The sequence below is a fragment of the Ambystoma mexicanum genome, chromosome 8, assembly GCF_040938575.1.
Source record: "Ambystoma mexicanum isolate Mex_15411 chromosome 8, UKY_AmexF1_1, whole genome shotgun sequence".
NCBI lineage: Eukaryota > Metazoa > Chordata > Amphibia > Caudata > Ambystomatidae > Ambystoma > Ambystoma mexicanum.
Window position 1 is genome coordinate 1227328143 of NC_090929.1, and position 20669 is coordinate 1227348811.

At 44.6% G+C, this 20669-nt stretch overlaps 1 protein-coding gene across 3 annotated transcripts in view; it reads left to right on the forward strand.

Annotated features, from left to right (window-relative positions):
- The window catches only part of TNKS2 (tankyrase 2), a 2182082-nt gene that overhangs the window by 1781452 nt on the left and 379961 nt on the right, over window positions 1-20669 (forward strand). For all 3 annotated transcript variants that reach the window (XM_069611330.1, XM_069611331.1, XM_069611332.1), the window contains exon 23: window positions 4983-5057. In XM_069611330.1, coding sequence (XP_069467431.1) covers window positions 4983-5057 — 75 coding nt within the window. The remainder of the gene's footprint in view (window positions 1-4982; window positions 5058-20669) is intronic.

Sequence of the window (20669 nt, forward strand, 5' to 3'; positions counted from 1 at the left end):
TGCAGTACCCTGCGCTATAGCGCAGGGATACGCCACTATACCCGGCATGACTCAGAATTGCTGCTCCGTAACCATAGCTCATGCAACAGAACTGAGACATGGTTTATGCCACCATTAACTCCATAAGTGGTTCAAAGACAAGGTAGGAAAGGAGACGTGGGTTAAACGCACATAAGAGCTGAGATAAATGAGCCTAATCAGATCCTGTTGCTAGGATCGATCGAATAGACATATAGAAATAGAAAAAGGTGGAGTTAAATATCTCTGTCACTAGTGTGTCCTACAGAGAATAAAGAACCAAGGCAACTTGAGGAAAATAGTCTTCACCAAAGCCACATTTACCGATGCATTGGTTTGATGGCTATACAAATGACGGTTTGGAACGGGTGGCCGGACAGACAACAAACTCACATGGCTGTTTGGTGGTTTTGAATTGTGCATAGAACTCCCTTTCAAAAATAAAACCTTTATTCAAGAGCAATTCCGCGAAGAATACAGACTTCCTACAATGAGCTCTTAAACTTCGTGTTCTCACAATCCATGATAATAGTTAATAGAAACATACAATGTATACAGATATAAATAGCAATTATGATTTTAAATTTGTATTTTTTATTTGTATTTTATTTGTATTTATTCAGTGCTTAACATCAAAGCTCTGTACAACATTAAAATGATACAACAATTGTCAGCATGAGAGAAATGAATAAAGCATTGGAAGATAGATGTTCTTTAAGGTGAGTTCGGAACAGAGCAGAGATAGTGAAGAACCAATAGGAATGCATTCCAGTTAAGAGGGGTCTAGGAGAGTGAAGGATTGAAAGTGGGACTGAGCACAGGGGAGACGAGAGACAGTAAGAAGAAAGAGATTGTGAGAGAAGATAACAAGTAGGTGAGTAGAAAGATACAAGTGAGGATAGAATGGGGGAAGATTATAGGGAGATTCAAAGATGAGGCAAAGGGAATTAAACTTGAACCAAGAGTGAAAAGAAAGCCAGCGCAGGGAGAAAAGATCATGAGTGGTGATCACGGACAGACCAAGAACACAAAAAACATATTGAATTGTTATAGATAGACTTGAGTGGCTATAGGCAGAAGGCAGGAAGGACCAAAGTGCAAGGAGGTGGAAAAGAAGAGTCAAGAGGAAATGAGGGAGGACATTGGGTTTGGTAGCATGAAAGGAAAGGTTAGAAGAGAAGAGTGTTTAGTGTAGCATGCAGAGAGAAGAGGGTCACAGACAGAAACTAGATCCATCTCAGTGGAGTGGTGAGGGTGAAACCCAGATTGAAAGTTGGGAAGCAGAGAGTTTTTGGAAATGAAAGATGAGATTTGAGAATACACAGCATGTTCAAGGAGCATAGAAAGATGAGGAAGAAGGGAGATTGGGCAGAAATTAGAGGGACGAGAGGTATTCAAGGAGGTTTTAGGGATAGGAAGAATGCTTGTATGTTTGAATAAGGGAAGGAAAAACAGAAGGGTAGAGAGGTATTGAAGAGAGAAGTAAGAAAGGGAAGACGAAGAGGAAAGATTTTAATAATAGGAGTAGATGGAACTGGATCGAGAAGCAGGAGTTGCGTGTGCCTTAGCCAACAAAACCGCAGTGTCGGGATCAGAGAGTGGTGATGGAAGACAAGGCGCCAATGGTATTGGCAGAGGGAGAAGAATAAGAAGAAGAAATAGTATTACGGAGCAGGGTGGCCTTGGGGCAGAAATACAGAGCCAGGTCATCGGTAGATCGGGACGAGGGGAGGGCAAGATCAGGAGAAGTGGTCAGAGAATACAAGACCAAGTTTGGAAAGATGACGAGGATGTGAAGAATAGAAGTGAAGCAGGTCACTATAGTAAGATTTATTAGCAGAGAGAAAAGCAGTGTCAAGGCAGAATGAAGTGGGTAGCAATGTTGGAGTCCGTAAAAGACTTGCGCCAGCGACGCTCGGCGCAGCGAAGATTACGCCACAGAGATCGAAATTGGGAGATGTGCCAAGGCTGGGAAGTGTTTATTGTAGAAAAAAATGGAGTTGCCTGATATAAGAAGTCAAAACACATAGAAAGGGAGGAGAAGAGGTAGCAGAGTCAGCAGGAAGAGAAACAAAATTTGAAATGAGGAAGGGAAGAAGTGCATGTAGAAATAAACAGAAGAGTCAAAGGCACAGAGATTGTGGCTAAGAAATGTTTTTGTTGGAGAAGGAACAGGTAGTGAGGGTGTAGGAATAAAAGAAAAGGAAAGGAGATCATAAGAAAAGATTGGTAGCGCAGCAACTGAGGTAATAGACTACAGGGATGACAAAATCAAGTCAAGAGAGGAGCCAGTGGTGTGGGAAGGAGAGGAGGGGAAAAAAGAGTATATTCTCCTTAAATATTTACTTAACCATCCTCTCAATAAAACCAGCTCTTTCTTCAGTTGATAAAGCCTCACCGATCCACGGCCGTTCCCTACCATCGAGATCCCATTAAGACAAAACAGCTTACTTTTTTTCAGTGCTCCTGGGACATTACTGAGTGGCTTCTCTGCGACTCCTCTGGAGCGTTCTTTGTCCAATTAATCCAAGGCCAATGGCACCACAACTGTCACTGTAATCAATAACAACCCGAATTTTGGGTGAGGCTAGTTTATTAAATCTTTGAATAGCAGAACTGCAGGGTGTGCACAGGAACCGACAGCACACAATCACCAACCAATCCCAACAATGTTTTACCCCATCCCACTCTCTGTACTTTTGTGTGTTTTCGGTATATTGGCTTCAATGAAACTCAAAGAAAATTCTATGAGCTCACTAAGGAGGATTTCACTCCTCCCAATTAGTACAATGGTCGTCTATGTAGAGACAGGCAAACCTAAATACCAAAGGTTACTTCTCTCATCTTCAGGACATAACGGAGATGCTTTCCCCTAATATGATTTAAATTAACATTCTTCTGTCATTGTGTATTTAAAGTAACTTATTATCTTGCTTGAATATAGTTTACGTGATGTAAGCGAGATCATGAATAATTGTGCTAAGGCAGAATTGGTGTGCCAAGTTACATTTTTCAATCGTGACTGCGAGCATATAATTAAAAATTGAGTTTTCTCACTAAGCTACACTAGGCCTTGTACTAAACATAAATGCCTAGTTCTCAAAGTGTGGAATGGTTGACGTCCCACCACTTACTTTGCAGTTGGAGTGCCATACAACCTTTGGTATCTACCCACAGGGAGCTTGCACACTTCTACTTTGAGGAGCGGTAGGGTGCCGGGGAGAATTTGTATGATCTCACCTGAATTCTTTTGCTCTTCAACTCTGAGGATTCCCCTGGTCACTGTGGATCACACTTTGTTAGACCCACACATGGCTTTTATTGCTAGCTCCCTAGAATTTAAGACCTTGGAATCAGACAAGGTCTCATGCTGCTCATGAGAACAAGCATTCAAGATGTGACTAAATTAATCATGCCTTAAAATAGGTCCACCTTGTGGCTTTTAACCCACCCATAAAAGATGGGTAGTGAGTTACTCACCCAAGTAACCGACAGGGTAGCATCCTCTTTTTGAGCTCCTTTCAATCCTCATATCCTTCGAGTTTTACCAAATCTTAGCATGAGAGCATCTTCCATATAAAAATCAAGAGGGAGAAGTGCACTCAGTTATTGAATAGCATAAACCATATCTTTATATAAAGAAAGTAATTCAAACGTCTGGTGCTAGGGGAAACAGGTCTCTTGCATATGGCCCAAAATTGTAAATGAATAAAGGACTCAATCAGAAAATCTGTTCGTAACTCCTAAACGCTATTAGCGCCGGAACACAGGTTAGGCGGTAACGCTATTAGCCCAGGCGGTATCCCGGTGGTAATACCGCCGGGATACCGCCCAACTTGTGATGAGGCCCCTTATATTTACTTTTTTTATTTTTTCTTTACTTTGGCGCAAGCTTTTTCCCACAGTTTAGGAGTTACCAACAGATTGGACCCAATGGGAGATATTCTTCGGATTTAGGATGCGCTAATAGCGTGGCGCTAATTGCACCCAGATATGGGAATTTTCCCGGGGCATTTACCCCAGCTCAGAGCTTGGGGTAAATGCAGCCAAACCCATGATTTGGCGGACCCTTAAATGTGGCAGTAATAGCGTTACCGCCAAACTTGTGATGAGGCTGAAAGTAATCTTGCATTTAATCAAGACAAATATTCTAATACTCAATTTTAAATTCCTAAAACAAAGTGATGTACAAAATCATAGCATTTCTTAATATTCTAATAGAAATTTGATTTTTCATGTCGCTGTGTAACTTTGGCATGACATTTTCCAAAACAAATGCAAATATTTTGAGAAATATTTTGATTTTGGAATTTAAAATTGTTTGAATATTTCAACATTTGGATTGATTTAAAAAAATGTATTAACTTCATAATCACTGATTGAATGTATCTTTACTTTAAACCGAAAAATATAATGGTGTATTGGCACATCTCTGGAAGGTCACTGAGTCTTTGTACTGTGCCACTTGTTGGGAAGGTTTATCCACTGCCCTGTGTGAGGGATATGAAGAGACTAATCCTGAGGGATAAACCCGGTGTACACCCAGGTAGACAAAAACACTCCCTATATATAAGATAGAGTAATCAGGCTTCGTTCCTTGTAGGGTGTGGGCTAGTATAAACCAAGAAAGCAAGTGAAAAGTTTATGGAACCTGGAAAATTAAGTCAGAACCCCAAAAATTAAATTCTGCACTAACAGTGCTAATTGAGAACATCACAGGGCAGACAAGGAGGCTTTTTAGAACTCATAGAAAGTGACTTTATAGACACACGTCTCAGAATACAACGGTCTTTCAATAAACGTTCTTAACTTCTACTTGATGTTCTTTCTGTCTCTTTTGAATGAAGACATCCTCCATTTCACAGTAGTCATGAGCTATACGAAAGATTCTATGATGCTATGTTTACTGAATGTTATTTTATTTTCCAGTTGACAATTACTGTTTTTGTTTGCTATGTTTTAAGATGCAGACTACTGTCAGAGAACACAGAGATGGTGGTCATGCTGGTGGAGTTTTCAACAAATACAACATTTTAAAGGTAATCCTTAATTTCCTTTGTTTACTGAAGAGCATATTGTTCATTTGTCCGTTTGCTTTTTCATGGATTGCATCACCTTGGCAGTTGAAAAATGTCCTCACACATCAGGAACAAGCTTGAAGGTTTTTGTAAGCAAATGGCACCCTGGGAATATATCAATAGTAAAGTAGGAACATCTGCCCCATGATAAGTAACCACACACATGGGTAAATATAAGCAACGCTAGACGCCTGAGGGTTCGTAGCGCAATATAAATGCTAAATTATTAGGTTTGTTTAGATAACTTTATTAATGTAAAATGCATCCCAACAATACAGTAGATATAATGGACTACCAATCTAGGCAGAACAAATGGTATGGAAACTCACCCATCCGGGTGGAAAACTCCACGCATTCCGCTCGTCACTCGAGCTTCGTCAGGCAGGGTGAAAACTCCATTTCCATTTGCTTCCTCGTATTTAGAAAACAAGCTAAGTGGCAAGCTCTGCCTCTTTATTCCTGTATCATGTGATTGTATGGCTACTAGATGTCCAATAGCGTCTCTCTCAAATGAGGCCACCATGTTTGAATATTAAAGCCTAATGCGCTACATATGAGCCTTTGTACATTAATAGTAGAACATCTTAATAAATATACCGGACACAAATTGATGCTTTGCCTGCCAGTCCGATTGAAAATATTAAGTCATATGAATAACAAAAGTTTCTAGCGCGAGTGCGCATAATTGTTATAACGAGTATTTCTTCTTATTATTATTAATAATAAGTGCTATTGTGTACAGGATTAAATTCCTTCCACCATAGCTATAAACCCAGACAGCAGAGTGGCTTTAAGAGAGGAAATAGCAGCTGCCACAAAATATACAATGCAGTTTAATGCTATCATCTGTATTCTATATAGATGAGTGGCTGGGATAACCTTACAAAGTCCAAATGTATATTAAATGTGCTTCTCATCTTTTTAAGGTGAAAGTGATATGGTGTGCAAAACTCGCATTCAACATAGTTAATGCAAACCACATAAAATATGTCCCAATTAATGTTATACGAAGGGAAGTTTCTCGTATAATAAAGTGCAAATGCTATATTATACAGTAAATGTACTGGTCCAATTATAGGTATTGTTGCTTGGACGGATTTGGACAGGCCTTTTTTGGTTTGGAGTTATTGTTTTTTTTAAAAAAAAAATATTTGATAGAGAACGTGGTGCCCCCTCTCGAAAATAGATAGCTATATCTCGGGTAAGTTGCCAAAACCGCTGGGTTTTAGAAATAAAGGGCCTCCATCTTTTTTTGTTCTCAATGCGAGAGATGCCACGGCTATAGCCTAGGCTATGGGAAAATGAAACACAGGAAAAGAGCCATTTGCAGGCTAAAAAAAATTATGCAAATGCCATCAATCTAGAGGTGGGGGTGGCTATAGGTCACCAACAGACATTTGGGAGCTGGAGGGGGTCTAGGGATGGAGTATGCAACACAAAGCTTTTCTGTAACCTCGGCTATATCCACGCATAGCCAACATCTCAAAGCAAACTGCATCACAGAAACAGCATGTATTGTGGGGCAGAGAGGGTAGGGGGGGTGAGGGAGGCCATCTGGGGAGTGGGGGGAGCTGGTATAGATTATGGGGGCACCTGGTGAGGGACTAGTGGGGCAAGAAAGCATTTATTTCTTCCGGATGTTTTTTCCGATAATCGCGGCTATAGAAAACTACAGATAGCCGCAACTACCTGTAGTTCCATACCCGAGGTTATGTTTTTTTTTTTTTTTTAAGGATATTTGTACAGCTGTAGTGATGTCAGGGGTGAAAAATCACTACCCTGCTTAGCTTCAAAGTGGGGAAGGGGCCAGCCCCCTCAGGCTATGTTACCTAATAAATGAGCCGAAGTTACAAGACCACTTGGAGAAAAATGGCTTGAGGGGGCTGGCCCCTTCCCCACTTTGAATCTAAGCAGGGTCAGTACCGGTTACTGTATGGATGGGCGACTGAATGGGCATCCAAATTCATTTTGTTTTTTAAACGGTGCTATTGTCAGTCCTTGAATCATATAAGAAAAATCATACAAGAACTGCATTAATGAAGCCAAAAGGAATTATTTCAACAGTCAAATCGAAGCATCTGCAAGCTCAGCAAGCAAACTCTTCGACATACTAAAATCTATCGACAAACCCCAGGCCCTGGTTCCCAATTTCAATCCTTACCAACTAGAATGTGATAACACCCAGACAGCTTTCGCCAATAAAATCATCAAAGCGAGAGAACGAATTGCATCCGCCCTTCAGACCAAGCCACAACCTAACCCTTCAGTTGAACTGACGACTGACATGGGGATAGAGAAATTCCAATTTCAACAAATTTCTATTGATACCATGAAGAAAACACCCGCATCTATGAAACCGTCGTCCTGTGCGAAAACAAGCTTCCACCGAAAATCATACTTGAACACTGACATTTTCTCCCCTTTATTTACTAAAATTTTAAATTCATCTTTCAGAGATAAAACACTGCCAGTGGATATAAAAAAAAGTCACCATTACCCCACTGGCAAAAAAACCCAACTTAACCCACGCGACCCTAACAACTTGAGGCCCATTACGAACTGCAATTTCACCCTTAAGGTCATGGACAAAATCGCTACAGCTCAACTACAGGAATACGTATATAAAAATGAGTTATTACCGCAACAATCCGGCTTTAGAGCAGCACATAGCACAGAGACAGCAATGCTAGACTTACAAACAAAAATGCTGGAAATCATGGACAAGGCTAAAACCGGATTACTAGTGCTTTTAGACCTAAGTGCTGCATTTGACCTGTTAGACAACCAACTCTTACAACAAGCACTAGCGAAAACGGCAAACTGCTCCAATGAAGCAATAAGCTGGCTCACCTCCTTCCTAGAGAACAGAATTTCACGTGTCCATTGGGGAGACAAATTTTCAACTGAGCATAACATCTCATGTGGAATTCCTCAGGGAGCCAGCCTATCACTGCTGCTCTTTAATATCTACATACACCTCCTGTGTGAATTACTGGAACAACTTCAAGTATTTTTCACTAACTATGCTGACGACACCCAGCTAGTTATGGAATTGAGAGGTGATTACGTTAAAGACAGTATTGCATTGAATACCATCTATAAGAATATAGAAGAGTGGATGAACAATAATTGGATGTGCCTTAACAGCAACAAGACCGAGTTAATGGTATTTGGATCCACCCAGGCTCGCGCTAAACTGACATCTGACTACAAGGCATTCCAAATCAAGGAATCCTGCATTGATGTAGTTGGTAAAGTCAAAACACTTGGCATGACCCTGGAAACTACACTCAACGCAGATGCTCAAGCCATGTATGTCAGCAAAAACTGCAACTACTATATCAGACTACTCAAAGCAATTAGGCCCCTTCTCAAAGAAAAAAATTGCGCCACTATTGCCAGAGCTACCATTTTATCGCGCTTGGACTATGGTAACACACTCCTTGCTGGTGCCAGCAAACAAAGCTTACACAACTGATTCAAAATCGGGCGATAAGAGTTATCAAACAAAAACCAAGGAGAGATCCTATCGGCGAAGCCAGACGAGACCTACATTGGTTGAAAATGGAAGACCGCGTACAATTCAAGTCCTTGTGTCTAACCCCACCCTTTATGGAAAAGCCCCTGCCTACCTCAAGACCAAACTAACACCCTACAACCCTACCAGAACATTAAGATTTGAAGCCAAGGGACTAATAACCACTCCTAAATTCAAAAAAGAACTAGGTCTAGGAAGAGCATTCCACACACGTGCGGCAGCTTTCTGGAACAAACTACCGACAAGCCTCAGACTAGAATCTAGCCTATATTCGTTCCGTAAAAAACTCAAAACCATGCTTTTTGAGTAATCCTAGATAAGACCCTACTTTGATGGCCTAATACTGATGTGTAATGAAGTGTCCCGTCATTGTTCTGTTCTTCACTGTCTGTCCGTGTCTCCACGTATGCGCCCCGATGTTTGCGAGAAGTTCGGCGCAATACAAATAAATAAATAAAATTGAATGTTTTGCACTCAGCATTTTTTTGCCTATTGCTGAATTGCATTCTGGTATTTGTATTCTCTGTCAAAATGGGTTGAATAATGCCACAATTGTACACTTTTTGCCTAACATAGTTCTAAAAGGATTTATATATTTGAGTGACTCTATGGTATGTGTGCTTTTCAAGTTATGTTTATAAAGCAGAGTATTGATGAAAGCCGGACATGCGGGTGACGAGGGGAAAGGATGAGAGGGAAAGTCAGTCATGAGTATTTGCCCAGGATGTGGCAAGAGAGTTTACAATCCTGGATACAGGTGCATGTATTTTCCCCTGATTGTGGTTGCTTTTTCAGGCGAAGTAAAGGACACATGTGGGTGGACAGCGTAACTTCTTTTCAGAGGGCGGATGCAACCCTTTGGGGTTTTTTGAGGTTGGCAAGCTTGCTTAAGTATTTGGCTACGAGGATTTTACTTAAGTTGTCATGTTCCCAGTGCAGACGCTTACCCACAAGACCACAAGCACTTGTTTCATATTGGGATTTTATTTTTCAGGGAATATTTAACGTCAGATTGCTAGGTTTAAAACATGAGTATCTTGTATACTTTGCCAGCATATTTATTGGAAGATTTCCTCTCTCGTGTTATATTTCTGGTGTTCATTACTTTGTTTGAAAATCCAATGCTATTTTGTCTTGCGCACTTTGTCAATTGAACTACATTTATGTTTTTCACTTCAAGATCTATGTTCACTTACTGTACGTAATATATTCAGGGGTGCCAGCTTTTGATTATCGCCATGGGGGCAAAAGTATCTGGGCAAATGTTTTTCTTACAACTGGTAATTGTTTCCCTTTTCCATGTTGCTTGATGGCGGTTGGTTGGGGTCTTGCGATATATCACAACAGTTAACAACAGACCGGCCATAAAAAAGGGGCTTGTAGCACGCGGCTTTACCAAAATGAGAGATCCTTGGCAAATAATGTAATCTTACTGCGCATTCCCTAAAAACATTGCGTGTTCTCAAAGCCTAGACATGTTATACATAACAATACCACGGTCAAAACAGGTCAAAATCAGTTTGTGATTGATGAACATTTTAAGCGATGGGTTGCATGTGTTTTAAAAGGCCGTGCCCACCAGCCATGGCTGAACGCCATGGCTAATGGTCTGTTAGTGTTCTAAAATATACAGTGGGCACGGCTGTAGGCAGTGGCCACCGGCCATGTGCGCAAAAATCTATAGAATAGTAAAACCTTTTCATGCCATTAGTTAAATAATCATTGATGTCTGTGAGTCATTGCTGTGGTCATAGGCTGCCCAACAGGGGGCACGAAGTTAAGGTGGCTTTAGCTGAATTTCATGGGTTTTGTTGCGTTAAGTTCTCAGCTTAACGGCCCTAAAACTAAAGTTTTTCCTTGGATATATTCTGAGGCTTGTGGATCTGCTTAGATCGCATGCTATGCATAGGCTGACATCTAGTGGTAGTCGCGGAGTATTACATGATTTGTTTTCGAAATTCGAAAAGGACGTTGACTGGGCGTGTCCGTAATACTATCACTAGTATGACGTCTATTGTACCCATGGTCCTTCACACATCGAGGTTCCTCATTTTTTTTTTTTTTCCGCCATCATAGTCTGACGCTAGTTTGCGGAGTCCTTCAGGCTGATGCCTTTGATTAGAAAAAGTTTTTATCTAAGACTCTCTTACTGCTCTTTCCATAATCGCCCATCCCACTAATCAAGATATTCTGCAGCAGAGTTCGACAGACGAAGCCATCGTCGACGACAACCTAACAATCGCCTTGCGGTACACTGACCAAGGCCTACACAGGCCTAACTGAGCCTCAGCCCATCACAGTAGGGAGAGTGTGGGGGGGGGGCTATAATTCTCCTTTTAGAGAATGCCTAATCTCTTCCCCTCATTTTCTTCTCTTTGCTGTGCTGCTATTTCCATTATCCATGGAAAGAACACCTTTTAAGTTTTGCCCTTCCTGTAATAGGAAGCACCGCTAGTTAGACACACACAGGGTGTGTAACCACTGTCTCCCATGGTATCACCCTGAAAAGAACTGCAAATCTTGCAGGCACTTTCAACCCAAGACTTTAAAGGACCGTAGAACTAAATGCTGGGCCGCCCAGGCCATGCAGGCCAATGCCTCCATTGATGCGGAGGGAGCTCCCAATGCTGGCAGAGCCGGTGTCATAAGTGACGCTGAGACTCCCACGCGCGAGCCACCGACTCCAATAAGCAGGCCAGCTGTCCTGTTACAGAGACTACACCCGGCGACTCAAGCATACACACTAAACGCCACGCCAAGCACACATCCCATGGCCGACCGTTGACCGTTTAAAGCCACGTGGTGTCAAAGGAAAAGTCCTACAAAACATCCCTGTCCTCTGGGCCATCACAATCACTGCATGACAGGCTTCCGAAACAGACCCACAAGTCCGTTTCTGACACTGCTCATAAAACAGATGCTCTTTCGTACACTGAAAGGCATGCGTCGAAAGGCTCTTCGATGGCCCCTGCCACTAAAATGAGAGAACTCATTAACAAACACATCTTGGGCCCTCTTTTAAAATCCAAGACGTTGAAATCCGCTAAACATTTCCCAAGATAGTGGCCCCTCTAGATCCAAGGACACCACCTACACCCTCAGACTTACTTTCAGGGACCATGCACCACACAGGCTACTCCTACCTCAGTATTCCCAAGGTCATCTCAGTGGACCCCAGAAAGCTTTGATAGGGTCATGAGGAAGATAACCTCTTTTGTAGACTTCATGGACTGGCAACCTTCAGGGCCCATAACACACCGCTATGGATGAACCAGCAGCCAAGAAGGTACGCCTGGGCACTGTTCAGCCCAGCACCTCTGCCCAGAGCCAGGCTACCCCTCGGCTCCCCCTCCCCTCTCAGGTATTATATTTTGTTGATACCTCAGGTTCCCTTGTCACTAGCTCTCAAGAAGATCACGGGGACCAGTATTATCAGGACTAGGAGGACCAAGACCAATTTTACGATGATGACGATGATGTCATCCAGTCACCAGACCAGTCTACCCTGCATCGAGAAGGTTTTCAGAGCAGCCCCTGCTGACCCTTTATACATCTGGGGGCAACTTAAACCCGACTCCCTGATGGTTACCACAACTAGGAAAAGAGCAGGCACACCTCTAGCCTCTGCAGAGTCCCCACCAGATAGAGAGTAAAAAAATGCACACTCTTGGCAGGAAAATGGCTTCCTCTGCTGCCTATCAGACCATGATCGCCAATAATGCTACCCTTTTGGCTAGCTACAGTTGCCCTAAATGGGATAAACTGCTACTACAAATTGAAACAGTTCTAGAGCCCATATAATCTCAGCTCCTAAAAACTATAACTGAAGGCAAACAGGTTACTAACTGAATCATAAAAAACTACCTGGATGCCATGTACAAAGCAGGCTGTATTATAGCCAAAGGCACGCTCATTAAACATCATGCCAGGCTTAGACAACCAGGTTTTAAACTTAAAACACAGGCCACATTACTCGACATGCCTATTGAACCCAATGCTCTGTATGGCAAACAGGCTGAGGATGCCCTCAAAAGCACCAAAGAAGAGTATGACATGCTAAAATCTCTTGGGCAGAGGGTCTTTCAACGCAAGGTTCCACGGGCAAGGCCCTCCATGATCCTCTGGTTACAACCAGGGTAACCAATCATCATCCTGGGGCAACTGGCAGGAACAATCCTCCTCCTTGAATTTTCATAGAGGCTATAAAAGATACAGAGGTAGCTCCTCCTCAGCCAAAGGCTCCAGCCCACCAAAACAATGGCACCCTGCTCCAGGTCCCCTCCCATGCCACCTCAGTAGGAGGCCACTTTTCTCAATTCACTCAAGCAAGGAGATCACGTCAGACAATTGGGTGTTGTCCAGTATGACGGACAGGTATTGTATAGAACTTGTACAAAAACCACCCAGCCACCCGCCAAAGCACAAGAAAATGACACCGGAAGAACTTGGAGGAAGTAAAAGCCCTACTGGAGAACGACGCCATAGTGTTTGTCCCATCAAACCAGTTAAACAAGGGTATTTATTGAATGTACTTCTTTGTGCCAAAGAAAGACCTTACAATGCTCCCGGTACTAGACTTGAGCCCAGAAAACACATATGTCATGTGTGAGAAACCTGAAGGTGTCTAACCCGCTAGTCCCCGGGGATCTGTCATCCAGGTGGCCAGGACAGGGCCATCACTTTTGGATCCAGTTCCTGGGGGTGGACCAGTGTGGGAGGATCACCTGGGTGAGGGGTCCTCAGGGAGTGGAAGTGGGACACACACCGAATGGCAAGATGCGATATCTACTTTCATGTAACACCCCATCCTACCATTATACGTAGGAACTCAAACCCTCTAACCCGCCCTAAGCCCCTCCTCTGTCAGCCATCTTCCGATTTTTACTGCATGCTTCAGTGTTTGGAGTCCTGGAGTTTGCTCTGAAACCTACTTGTATGTTTTTTCATGTTTTTGACTGAAAAAGGATCTATTTTTGTTCCAAAAGCGCATGTGTGCTCTTTTCTCCATCTGCCGACTGCAGGGATCCGCTGTCTGTGAATTTCAGCGCCCCTCAAGGGCGAAGATCGTTGAGGTTTCCAGAAGGCCATCAGGCCTACTTCGCGCTCTCCGACCATGACAGAGAAGGAAGGAAGATCCCTCTTCAAGGCGTGCACCAAGTGCGGGCTACAGAATGTATTTGTTGAAGACAAGCACCTGCAATGCCTCCATTGTCAGCATCCTGACCACAAGGAAGGAGAATGCAAGATATGCCTCGGTTTCTCCAAGAAGACGACGAAGGATAGGCAAAGTACACTGGCGGCGTGGCTGAACGCCAAGGCCCCTGCCCTGTGCTCCGAGCAGGTTCATGCCTCACCCAGGACTGGCCGGTCCGAGTAGCAGTCTTCGAAGTCCTTTGAGGGTGTCACTTCTGTGGGGGCCCAAGACAAGGCCAGGAACTGCAAGAACGGATCCACCGGGGGCGCCGCTAAAGCAGGTTCCTCAGTGGACAGGGCGCCATCAACATAACCATCCACCTCCATCGAGCTCCTCCTCAAAAAGTTTATCGTCTAAGCTGCGGGAGAAGCCTGAGAAGCCACGGACAGAGGAGAAGAAGGCCGACCTGCCCAAAAAGGCCCAATCGGTGCAGGATAAGTCTTTGTCGACGATCGAGCTGGTGGCAGCTGCTCTTACGAAGGTGACAGGGGCTGACCCTGTGAAAGTAGCACCTGCAGCAGAGTAGGTGTGCCTGCCCCTGTGGCAAGAAACCCTCGCAGTGATTTTGGCATAGTCTGCTAGCACACTGGAGAAGAGGATGTCGTCCCTGGGCCCAGTTCCAACCCCTCAGCGTGGAAAAGGGGGGGTAAGGAGGACCCGGATCAGCCCCAGGCCATGTCGGTTTTGTCCACGAAAGACGAGGACCTGCAGTCCTTAAACACGGTCCACAACAACGTGGAAGAGTAGGGCGACGATAGCGCGGGCCCTAGTGTTTCGATCACACCAGTTCAGCCGAGGGATGCGTGTCTGGACATTATATCATCCCTCCACACCTTGGTGTCAGATTCAGAAGAGGATGCCACAAAGCCTGTTTCTGATGGTCCCCCAAGGCCCTGATCAGCCGCCAGCGAAGAAGAGGAAGCGTCATCTGATGCCCCCATTTCAGCCTCCACATATGCGTCGGGGCCTCTCTTCCCCAGCGGACCCGGATACGGGGACGGATATTGCCACTACGACGACGGACAATGACGACGATATTGTTGCAGCGGGTCTCTGCAGCCTAGGGCGTCCCCACCGGGTGAGGTGGGGTCATTCCATTCCATGATCGCCAGAGCCTCTGAGCTGTTCTAGCTTGTGCCCAAAGAAGCCACGAAGGAGGGTTGCTTGTACTAGAGGCGGGAGGCCAAGAGGAAGACAATCATGGCTGTGCCCCTTCTGGATGACGTGTGGGAGTTTGACACTTTTGAAGAAACCTTGCATGGCTCCGGCCAAGCAGGATAGGCTGGAGAAGAAGTGCCGGAATCTGCAACCAAGTGCCTGAGGTTGCAACCTTTGCCGGATTTGGTCAATTACCAGCCCTCGTCATCTTCAGTCCCTCTGGACTGTGAGGGGAAAAAGATGGATGCCATGGGAAGGAAGGTGATTTACACCATGGCGTCTACCATCAAGGCGGCCAATACACTGGCGATCCTTGCCAGGTACCACAGGAACTGTGGTACAAGATTTCTGATTTTAGAGTTCCTCCCTGATGACAAGAAGAGGGAGGCCATCGCTCTCTTCCAGGATGGGGAGGTAGCGTCAGATCACGCCATCATAGTTGCGCTGGACATTGCCGACACAGGGTTCCGGCAGATGGGGAACGGTGTCTGCCTTCATCGCCAAGGCTGGATGAAGACCACGAATGTCCACCAGGAGGTCCAAGCAAAAGTACTGAACATGCCTTTTGACTGAGGTAACCTTTTCGGGAAGGTCGTCGACGAGTCCCTGCAGGCCATCAGGGCGGATACAGAGACGGCCAGCACTGCTCTTCTTTTCACTTCTCCAGAGGAAAGTCGAGCTGGTCTTCAAAAGGTTTCCCCTCATACCATCAGCCTTCCAGGTCCACGACTCAGGAAGCCTACAGAGGCCGTTTACAGGCCTACAGTGGCGCAGGACATTGTCGCCGAAGCAAGCCTGAGCCGGCCAGGATGTCGGACCCCCACCCATGCACCCCGGTGGGAGGCCGGCTGACCAGGTTCGTCAGAGAGTGGGAAAAAATCACCACCTACAGATCGGTGCTGGATGTTCTTGCCCAAGGGCATACCCTGCCGTTTCAGCACAGGTGTCCGCAGATCCCTCCGGTGGCATCAGGAGCAGCACATCCCTTAGCTCTTAGAGGAGGTACGGGCCATGCTGCGAAAAAAGGGGCGATAGCTAGTTCCCCAACATCTCAGGAGTCTATTCCAGATACGTTTTGGATAGAAAGAAGACTGGAGTCGGGGGTCGGGGGGTTGGGTGGCTGGAGCCCCATTCTAGACCTACGATATTTGAAAAAGTACCTCTGGTCTCAAAAATTCAGGATGGTCATGTTGCAACATGTGCTCAGCCAACTGGAAAGAGGAGACTTTTTTTTTATAACAAAATGTATTTGTTTGAGAACATCAACAAACATTACAGGTAACATACATACATAATTCACGGGTTCTCACACTTGATTCACAGCATTTGGATCCATTTCTTTTGTACTTTATGAATTCTTACACTATGTATGCCGTTCACATCTCAGTTATGTTCAAGGTTCCGTAACGAGACCGTTTTTTAAAACATTAACATTGCTCCCATTTTCCCCAGATTTTATGGGCTTTCCCAGGACAGACTGTAGCTGTGTATATACGTTGTTCCAATGAAATACATGCATCCACATCCGTTACCCATTGATCATATTGTGGAACAGCATCTGAGCCCCACAGTTGTGCAATGTTTCTTTTGACTAGTCCAGTGGCCGTTGAGATCATTAATTTCTCAAATCGGGTCAGTTCTCCTTTCTCCTCAACCCCCATAATATCAATTTAGGTTCTTTGGGGATGGATCGTTCCAGAACCGCTGTTAGTCTATTGCAGCATTTCTGCCAGAACTGTTGGATACGGGGACATTCCCATTGAATATGAAAGAAGGTGCCCTCATCTTGGTGACAGCGCAGGCAGTTTGGGTCTGTGGTTTTGCCCCAGTGGTAGAGTGCTACTTGAGGATAGTACACTCTGTGTAGTATTTTAATCTGTATAAGCCTTATTCTAGCTGATATAGCAGTTTCCCGGGGCGTACATTAGGATCCTAGTCCAGTCTTCCGGCAGTAAAGGGCCAGCTTCTCTTTCCCATTTGGTTTTCAAACTGCAAAGCTCTGGTGTGGCAAAGGAGGAGATGGCACTATACATGATCAACATGGTTTTGATGTCCACGCGATCTAGGACAATATTTCTTTCTATGGGTGTACATTCAGGCAGGTTGGAGAGATCTGGCATATGTGTATGTATTGCGTGAGACAATGGCATGTAGTGGTATTGCTCAGTTACGGGAAGATCAAAACGGGTCACCAGTTCTGCAAAGGGTACACTATCGCCTTCTTTTACTACATCGCTGACTTTTGATATACCCGCTATTTCCCAGTTCAGCCATTTCAGGAATTTGAGCACAGGAAGGCATCTATTCTTCCACAGTAATTGTATCGGAGTGATTCTCCCATCCCATCCTATGTGTTTGTGTGTTTCCACCCATATCTGTGTCGTGTGGATTGGCATCGTGCAAGGAGGTGTATGGCTTATGGTCTGATAGAGGCTCTCTAAAGGGGAAGTTCCCTGCCTCGCAATCTTGTCCGCTCGGATGTGTGGTGATTGTATATTCTCATGTAGCCTGTCATTCACCATCCACCACCGCCATTTGGCAAGCCCAGTAGTATGTTTGTAAGTGTGAGAGCCCAATACCCCCTTCTATTTGGAGCATTGGAGGGTGTGCAACGTTATTTGTGTGTGTCCTACTCCGCATTGTAGTTTACGAAGTGTCCTGTCAATCTTACGGAATTCCGCTGTGGGGATGTGTAATGGTGCGTTTTGTAGGCCATATATGAAGCTTGGAAGGGCTAGCATCTTGAACAGCGCTGCCCTTCCCAGTAATGTTAATGGTATCACAGCCAAATGAGTTAAATCTTCTGCAAACCTGCTCATAATCGGGTACAGGTTTCTGGGCACATACTCTTCGAGATTGGCTGAAATTTGAATACCTAGATATCGGAACCGCTCTGATTCAATTCGATATGGGCAGTTTTCGGGAGCTATATCTCCTGTCTCTTTGATCGAAAACAATATTGACTTACCCCATTTTACTTTTAATCCGCTGAATAGTCAGTCTCTCGTCAGTATTCGAGTGACTATGGGACAGGAGTCAGTCGGGTTGCCCAAATATATTAGTAGGTCATCTGCATATAGGAAAACCCTGTCTTCCCAATCATGAGTCCATCGGAAGCTTGCCCATGATTGCGTATTTCTTAGTATCACTGCTAGAGGCTCGATCACTAGTGCAAATAACATTGCAAACAAGGGACAACCCTGTCTTGTCCCTTTGCCCAGCTTGAAGCTCCGGAATGGCCATCTATTCACTTTCACTTCCGCCTCAGGGGAGTTATATAGGCGCTGCACCCAGCCTATGAATTGTTCTCCAAAGCCCATTTCTCACATTATTGCCCACAGAACCTCCCAACAGACGGAGTCAAAGGCCTTTTTGAAGTCGATAGCTAGCAATGCTAGAGACTCGCGAAGGGCGGCGCTCTCTCAAGCACCAGATATAGCCTACGAATATTCATCCGTGTGGACCTCTTTGGCATAAAGCCACATTGGTCCGGGTGGATCAGAGAAGGTATTACCACTTGCAGCCTATTGGCAAGCACTTTTGCTAGAATTTTGGTTTCACTATTTATAAGGGAGATCGGCCTATAGGAGCTGCATTTGTCTGGGGGCTTTCCCTCTTTAGATATCACTATTATGCTGGCTCGTCGCAGGTCCGGCGGGAGAGGTCCTTGCTCCTTTGAGTGCAGATACATTCGAAGTAAATGTGGGGCTATCTCACTTCCTTCTATTTTCTTCCATACTTCTATCGGGAGGCCATTTGGCCCCGGGTTTTTCCCTGTTTGAAGTTGCGATATGGCGGCAACTAATTCTTCTGTAACATCTCTCTAGTAGTCTCTTCTGATTATCGTCTAGCAAGGGAAGAGTAATATCATCTAACACTGCGCTGTCTATGTGAGCAATGGGGGGCGCTATATAACTCTGCATAATATGTTGCAAAGCTCTCTGCGATACCACGGTCAGTTGATACCGATCCTGCATTATCTGTTGTAATGCATCTAACCTGGTGGTGTCCCTCATCTCGTTTCTCCAACCATGCCAACATCTTATCAGCTTTATCGCCAGTTTCATATAGTCTCGCTCTCATTGCTCTATGTGCTTGCTTGGCACAGTCTAGTGCTGCGTTTTGTAAACTCTTCTGTGCTAGGATTAGGGCCCGTTGGCTTCCGGGATTTGGTGTTTACGTATTGTGCTTCAGTTCGCTGTACCTCTTGTTCAGTGTCTTCCACAGCTTTCCTGAGTGATATTTTGTGTGCTGATGTCCAAGCCAGAATCTCCCCTCTAAGGACTGGTTTATAGGCTTCCCTGAGTACTTCGAGGCTATCCACCAACACTGTGTTGAGCTAAAAGTATGAGGATGTGGCGGTACGTATTTTCTCTATTAGGTTGGGGAACCCTAGATAGTAGATATTAACCCGCCAGGTCGGGGGAGGTGGGTCTTTCTGTTTCGATATCCATTAGGAGTGGGGAGTGGTCTGAGATGCCTCGGGGGGGGGGGGAGTAGTGTTGCGTCAGTGGCCCAATGGCCTTGTGAGTATCTGTTGTGGGCAGGAAGAAATAGTCTAATCTTGACAGCAAGGCATGCGTTCCTGAGTGGTACAAGTATTCACGCACATTTGGGTGTAAGTTCCGCCATATATCCTTCAGTCCCAGTGCTGAGGCAAAGGTAGCTAGTTTGGTGTGGACTGTTGAATTTCCCCCTCTTATTTGGGTGCAGTCTATTTCAACATTCATGACCTCGCTGAAGTCACCCCCTACTATCCAAGTATCTACTACGTTAGTGCTTAGAATGGGAGTAATATCTTTTATCAAGGCAGACATAAGCGCTGGCGGTGTGTAAACCGCCATTATTGCAAGGGTTTGGTCCCATATCTTGCCGGTTATGCATATATATCTTCGCCCTGTGTTGTGTGAACTGGAAATTGTAAATGGGAGTCTCTTATGTAGTAGGATTAACGCACCTCTAGATCCCATGGAAAATCCTGCATGCACCGCTGTGCAGTAGTTGGTTCTTTTAAAGAAGTTACATGTTGTGCCCACTAGGTGTGTCTCAGTAAGAAACACTATATCGGGTGCGTGTTTGTTCATAAATTGTGTAAGCAAACTTCTTTTTAATACCATTACCCAGGTCATTGACATTCCATGTCAGGAATCTTAAATGTTTGGTATTGATTCTATCTGGGGATAATGTTATCTGTCTGTATATCACTGTTCGCAGTGATGTATCTCATAGGAAACGTACACTTCGTTAATCGTGCCGTGAACCTTATTAGGCGGAATGTAGTTGGTGTAATCAGTGGACCCGTACATACAAGAACAAACAAAACCCCCTCTGCCCCCTCCTTACAATCCAACCTAAACTGAAGCATCTGTCGCCCAACCAAAAACAGAACTATTGAACAAACAATCAAACACTCGTCACTCTCCGTCAACCCAGCATTCAAGACAGTTAAACAATATCAGTTATGAGTCTCTCGTAATCAATGGGGGTCATCTTACAGTGGGCCGCCAGCTCTCATTGAAGCAGGATAAGTCAGTATTGCACTGTAAACATAGGATTGGTAACACAGCAGTGTTCTCCTTTTGGTGATTTTATGGTTATATTGTGTCAGTACTTTACATCTAGTCATTGTCTACGTGAGGCATCTCTTCCGGTTCTTGTCTTGGTCGCGCAGGTGGTGATCTAT